The sequence below is a fragment of the Temnothorax curvispinosus genome, unplaced genomic scaffold, assembly GCF_003070985.1.
Source record: "Temnothorax curvispinosus isolate PA1 unplaced genomic scaffold, ASM307098v1 QBEX01002607.1, whole genome shotgun sequence".
NCBI lineage: Eukaryota > Metazoa > Arthropoda > Insecta > Hymenoptera > Formicidae > Temnothorax > Temnothorax curvispinosus.
In genome coordinates this window covers 197-6,768 of record NW_020212387.1, presented here as the reverse complement: position 1 = coordinate 6,768, position 6,572 = coordinate 197, and the positions used below count along the sequence as shown (strand labels likewise).

The 6,572-nt window shown below is 34.5% G+C and overlaps 1 protein-coding gene across 2 annotated transcripts; it reads right to left on the bottom strand.

Annotated features, from left to right (window-relative positions):
* Positions 1-2,961: 2,961 nt before the first annotated feature.
* Positions 2,962-5,475, bottom strand: LOC112451816 (replication factor C subunit 2). Of its 2 annotated transcripts, none has more exons than XM_025011711.1 (7): positions 5,458-5,475; positions 5,206-5,360; positions 4,337-4,604; positions 4,017-4,265; positions 3,735-3,944; positions 3,518-3,631; positions 2,962-3,417 (listed from the first exon to the last, which is right to left on the bottom strand). In XM_025011711.1, the coding sequence occupies exons 2-7, from the start codon at positions 5,310-5,312 to the stop codon at positions 3,322-3,324; spliced, it is 1,044 nt and encodes a 347-aa protein (XP_024867479.1). In that variant the 5' UTR covers positions 5,313-5,360; positions 5,458-5,475; the 3' UTR covers positions 2,962-3,321. The 2 variants fall into 2 exon arrangements, with proteins under 2 accessions (XP_024867479.1, XP_024867478.1); XM_025011710.1 differs by lacking the exon at positions 5,458-5,475 and adding an exon at positions 5,420-5,436 and having other exon boundaries at positions 5,206-5,369.
* Positions 5,476-6,572: the final 1,097 nt, after the last annotated feature.

Sequence of the window (6,572 nt, the reverse complement as noted above, 5' to 3'; positions counted from 1 at the left end):
AATCCTCTACAAGTTTTATTGGAACATTTTTTTTATCAAACTAACAGTGGGCGATATAAGTGTCAATAAAATTGTTCAACCCCTAATTGACGGCACTTTTATGGTTTTAACTTTTTTTCCTTGACAGCTATTAAAAATTTTTTCGAACAAAAGTTGTAGCAAATATTTTTTCCTACAAAACTAAAAAAAAAGAACAAAATTTGACCAATAGAAGCCGAGATATTCAAACTTTAAATATTCACCCCTATTTTCAAGATTGCCGCCGACGCACAGGGAAATTTTGTTGGAACTTTGTGAATTTGGGCATCTTCTATGACCCTCTACTCACCCTCAAAAAATTGGCTTGTCAATCCGTTTTGTAGATATTCGGTGTTTTTCGAGCTAATTTTACTGGCCTAACATCTTATCATAAAAAGCTTGATAACTTCGAAACGGCTCGGCTGATCCAAAGCGAATGAAATTATAGTGTTTTGAAAAGGCTTCAACAGGGACTATAAGAATATGCAATAAAGAATAAGAGGTCCTATTTAAAAGTTTAAGACGACCTTGACCTGACCTTGGCGATATCATCCAAGGTCAAATCTGATTAGACCAGTAAACAAACCTTTTTAAATCTACACAATTTGTATCTAAAATATTTTTTTAAATTTATATTTTTCGAGATATTTCGCCGTCTCGAAACTTTTTATAATGCCTGTATAAATAACGCAGTATTATAAGAGAAAAAAATATAAGAAAAAAAGTTTAGAATGTTCAAGACATTCAATATACTAAAAAGTTTTTGTTTTGAATAATATTCGAAACGACTTGAGATTTATATCGTAGGTATATTTCAATGAACAATAACTATAGTTGCATTAGATATATCTGCATTTACCTCTAAAAATTCCATATACATATATCACACTTCGCAAAGTACGTATCAAAATATACTACATTTATATTTATATATTTCAACAAACTCTAATGCAGTATGTATTTGTGTCTAACTCTTTTCCCGCATTTTAGGATTCTCAGTCTCGCGCGGACAATTCAGAGGTATCGGCGGTGTACAGCTCTCAGGAAGGGAAGACTCGTCCCGCGCCACCGAAGAAACCGCTGCGGCTCTCTCTGCATCGCGCGGCAAGTCTTCAGTCCGTAGAAAGCGCTCCACCGGCTGCGCCACATGACATGGCTCGGAAACCCACGAAGAGGAACCATCGCGGCGATCCACCTGCGGAGAAGATTGCATCGCGATCCGAGATGAACGGAAACGCGAACGCGAACTCGAACTCCCAAGAGCCCCACGCCGGTCCGCCACAACCACCCCCGAGGACTCCCTCCAGGGCGGAATCGTGTCAGAGTGCCCTACGATGGCCCTCTCCGAAGCCGAGAGCGCACTTAACGTCCATGCCGATAGAGAAGTGGTGCTGAACATTTGGAATTCACGGACGTTTCTCGGGCGAGAGAAAGAGAGCGAAGGAAAAGAAGAGAAAAAGAGGATAAGCGGAAGCGGTTCCCGAGATAGCTAGAAATTTTGAAAGTGTAGCATTGAGACATTACGACAAATTGCGAGAAAAAGAGGACGGAAACAAATGTCGATATTGTTAATGATAATTAAGAATGAAAACGAAGATTCCACCTAATATAAATTCTTGAAACGCATATGATTTGTAATTGCCCAAACAGCACGCATATCCAAACTCAGGACAAAAGACATCTTAAAGATATCTTAAAAAGATTTATAATATGATGTCTAAAAGACCTCTTAATGATCTTTAAGATGTCTTTTGTCCCGACGTGTTTTGGACATGGTGCTGTCTGGATGATTACATTGCAACTGATGCGATGATGATGCGCACGTTAAAGATAAAGTTCAATCTATACGCCCGCTCTATCAAATCCAATGACTAGCACACCGATTTATTTCTAATCAAGATTAGTTTTAAGTTTACGGTATAAAATATATAATTACGATATAATAATTATAGTATATCATATCACACCGACAATTGTCGGTAAGCGGATTTTAGCGGAACAGAATATGGCCCCAGGGGCGCGTCATGTCGCAAGGATAGAATCTAAGATCAATGTCTATGTCTATAACAACGTTCAGACTTTAACAACTTAATTAACTCGACTCTTTCCATGAAATCTTACACGTTCACTTTCTAAAATAATTATCTTGCTCGAGAAAATGAAAAAATATAAGACTGATAAATCGCATATATTATTACGGATAAAACTCAACTTATAAAAGCGCTATCCAAAAAGTGCGCGCCTGGGATCTATATGCTTTGTACTTTAAATGCACATACACTTACTTATATTTTTTAAAAATCTATTAATTGATAAAAATAACAATATTTTTTATACAATAGATGGAAGTTTTCAAAATAAACATCTGCAATAGCTTGATATAATTAATCGACTTACTGGGCTGAAAAGTCTAATATATTTGGACATATTTGATTTGAGCGAATATTGCAATTTGTATGTAACACATACTCGTGTTTTCCTACGGTTAATGAAATATTAGCTCGTCTTTGTAATTTCAATGACGTAATTTAATGAACCGTGCTTCCAAGAAAAATATATAATATTAATATTTGCTGATACAATTCTATGCGTAAAGATGATACATAAACTCAATATATTACAATCTCGTAAAATTAACGTGATTTGCTAATTAAGCATGTTTCTACTAGTTAAGTGTATAAATGTACAAAGTTATCGCGTGATTTATCTTTGGCACAGAATAAGAAAATTTCGAGTACAATACATTTCACAAATATGCATTTAAAAATTTATTCCACAACGTAATTATGTTATAATATAATAAGGATAATATTACATAGAAATAAAATTTCGTACAAATTACGTTAAATATACAGAATATATATATATACGATCTTTATCGTTATTATCACTATTACAAACCGAGAATGCACATGTAGTATTATTTGAAAGTTTTTTTTCATATTTTTGAGCGTTGCAAGTCTTCGATAGTAAGTTAATGTGCAAATATAAAGTTTTGTTTCTTAAAATTGCTAGTCCTGTCACTTCTTTTGACAATATATCCAATGAGCTGCACATTAACACGTTGCACATGTACAGTGCTATTTAGACACGAGCTATACCGTGCATTACACTTTGTAGATGTCACAAATAAAACGATATTTCTAGGAAAAGGATTTTGAGACAAAGTATTTTCAAACCTGACATATTATAAGAATCTTATAATAATTATATTATAATTAAATTTTAATTAAAATTATATATAGCGAAAATGTATGAATATAAGAGAATAGAGAGCAATATAATCATTTTACACAATTATTTTCATGTGCATGCGCGGCAAAGTCTTGCCACTAAAGCATGTAACTGTAACAAACTGTTGATACCTTCTACCACTCCCATATGTGTTATTCCAATTTCCTGCGAATTAATGTTAAGAATATTTTGAAAGTACATAAAAATAAAACGAATATAACATTGTACCATTAATACTAATTAATGCTGTAGCATGCCAATTTACCTTGACAAATTTCAGTTTCAGTTTCTCGTCCATGGTGTGATTTTTACAAACTTTGAATACGTTGCTGATTATATCTTCCGCAGAATATCCCATCTTCCAGAAATGATCCATTACCTAGCAAATTTAATTTGTAAATCTAACACGATACATATCTGGATACGCATACATATTAGTATTTTTGATCGCGTATAGTATTAGTATCTTTAAATGTTATTACCGTGCATGCTTTAGAAACATCACCCTTTATACAATCATCTAGCATCTCTTTGACAATTAACGGATGAGGCTCATCACAGACTTTAAATACATTTTCTGCATTCACGTGATTAAATCCATTGTATGTGGACTGCAGATTATTTAGGGCTTGTCTCATGTCCCCTTGAGCTGTAAATACTATTGCTTCCATACCGTCATCTGTGTAGGAAACCTGCAAATAGTAAAAGTATAAATAATACTGTAAATCAAGTTGAAACCTCCGCCTATATAATATTTTAATTACATTCTCTTTTTCGCAGACTTCGAGAACTTTGGCCAAGACTTGGGCATCCGTTAACTTTCCATATCTTAACATGGCGCAACGTGATTGTATAGGTTCGATAATCTCTTCTGTGTTGTTGCACGCGAGAGCAAATCTAGTTGTTTGGCTATAAATTTCCATTGTACGACGTAATGCTTGTTGCGCACCGTCAGTCATGCTGTCGGCTTCGTCTAAAATGATGATTTTATGCTTTCCTCTTGGAAGATTAACCTGCAAGTTTAAAAAAATCACAAAAATATGAAATTATTTGAAGAAAAAGATCTTATCTATCCTATACTTAACTTTTTCTGAGCAAACATTTTGATTTTATTTCTAACTACATCAATCCCTCTCTCGTTCGAAGCGTTCAGTTCAAGTACAGCATCTTTGAACAATGGTCCCAATAGAGTACGAGCCAAACATAAAATCGTGGTAGTTTTACCCACTCCAGGCGGGCCAGCGATGATGATATTTGGAGTATTTCCATGCTGAGCGAAGACACCTAATCTAGATACAGTGTCTTCATTGCCAACAATGTCGGAAAATACTTGAGGCCGATATTTTTCAATCCTGGATAACAAAAACTAATAATAACATTCTCATATTTATACAACTAATAATATTTTCTATTGTATTTATAACCAATGATATATTATAATTAATAATAATCTCATGCTTATATTATCCAAAATGTAACAGCTAGCTGAAGGAATCTTCATACAATTAATTAATACTGCTGTCAATATATGTTTTTTTTTTCCAAAACTTCATAATCAATAAAACTTTTAAGCATTTTCATGTAATAAAAAATGTTTCTAATATGTATGACATTAAGCCAGCAATATTGTTATGCTCTCAATCTCTAAACATTAATAATTAAATACTAATTTAAAATAAATTTGCATAGTTTAATTACGTTTTCCAAACTATTTATCCAGATTTAAATATGCCACTTTGTTTAGAGCCTCAAGATCTATAGCAGGATTCTGTAACTCCCGACAGTTTTAGTATCGTTGCGAAGGTATTATTATACATGGTAAAAAAGCTGCGCAACGATACCGAAACTGTCGTTAAGGAGTTACAGAATCCCGCCTCTGATCGAAAGATAACCTAAACTCGTGACGAGGCAATCGAAAAATGGAAATAAATCTTTCGGAAAAATAAAACGTACCACGGTAATTTTGCGGATTTACCATCTCTCTCCCTGATCTTCGCGTCACCGTTGCTCGTGGACGGTAAAATCTCCATATCTTCGTCAACAGCACTGTCACCTGCCATCTTCGAATTCACGCTTCTTCTTCTTCCTTGGCTGCCTTCCGATATTCACTGCAAGTACTGAAAATCTATAGTTTACGTAACGTACACTATAGATTTTCAGTACTGACAGTGAATATCGGAACGCAGCCCTTGTAAAGCACCTCACCAGAGAGAAACCTGAGAGAGGCCATCCCGGCATTTTTCGTCAATTTTTCTGTGTCACATTTTCCGACGCGCCGCCTGAGAAAGTGCGTATCAACTACGTCGTTTCGCTCGGTAACCGCACATGGTTTGCGTCCGTGCTAATGATTCGTGTCCGAACTAGCCAGTTAGAGGGGATATGCTGCGGCCGCGGCGCACAGTGGAGCCGTTTGCGCGAATCGCGGAAAAAATTATGTTACTTGTAAAATATGTAATGAATAATTATAGAACCTTTCAATGTTGACTTATAAAAATTGCAAAAGTGTATATTTATTAAAAATTAATGATAGGAACAAGTATTTGAGTAAAATTAAATAAAAATTCAATTTACATTTATTTTACGTATAAGAGCAAAGTAATTCTTGCGTCGATCATCGCTTAAGTCTAAATTTTTTTGATGTGGTTTACTTCTTAAACTAGTTATTAACGGATCGGATGACACGAGCATCATATGCATAACATCTTCATTTGTAAACAGACGGCTACATTTTCTACTATGATTAAGTCGATATCGTTTATAGTCCTTAATTATTTCTTGCCTCTTGAACTTCTTCCGATAATGTCCCAAACAGGTAACGCTGCATTTTCCGAGGCATTTTCTATAATTTCCTTACCGTAAAGAAGAATTTTATGAACGGTAATTGGCATAAAGTACCAAGAATATTTTTCAATAAATATTTCCGCTGCCTTGTACGCATAAGAACCGAATTTTTCTGAATTTATTTCTTCACCACAATTAATCGTTTGTAATATTGTGGAAAATCTTCTGATCAATTTCTCGTCAACTCCAGTTATTTCTGCTGTGATTTTTGGATCAGCAAAAAATCGTCGAGAAGTATTTCCGTCATTAGATGATCCGGAACCTTGTTTAACGATGTCTACCTTCAGTCCAAGTTTATTATAAAAAGTGTCTTGTATTCTTTTTTTTGTTTCTTCTTTTTTAACGCGTGTTTCTGGCGTTGTTGACCACTTATCTTGAAAGACAAATTGTAGGCAATATGTAATATACATTCTATGAATTTGATTCGTGCGTGCAAGGGTGACATTCCTAATTTGAGTGCTTCTTTTCTTTGTTAGACC

Excerpts from the sequence above, each read along its gene's own strand:
- LOC112451816 (XM_025011711.1), bottom strand. The coding sequence starts at position 5,312 with ATGGCAGGTGACAGTGCTGTTGACGAAGATATGGAGATTTTACCGTCC. Across the intron at positions 4,605-5,205 it reads AAATCCGCAAAATTACCGTG|GATTGAAAAATATCGGCCTC; the intron begins GTACGTTTTATT and ends TTTGTTATCCAG. Across the intron at positions 4,266-4,336 it reads AAATGTTTGCTCAGAAAAAG|GTTAATCTTCCAAGAGGAAA; the intron begins TTAAGTATAGGA and ends TTAAACTTGCAG.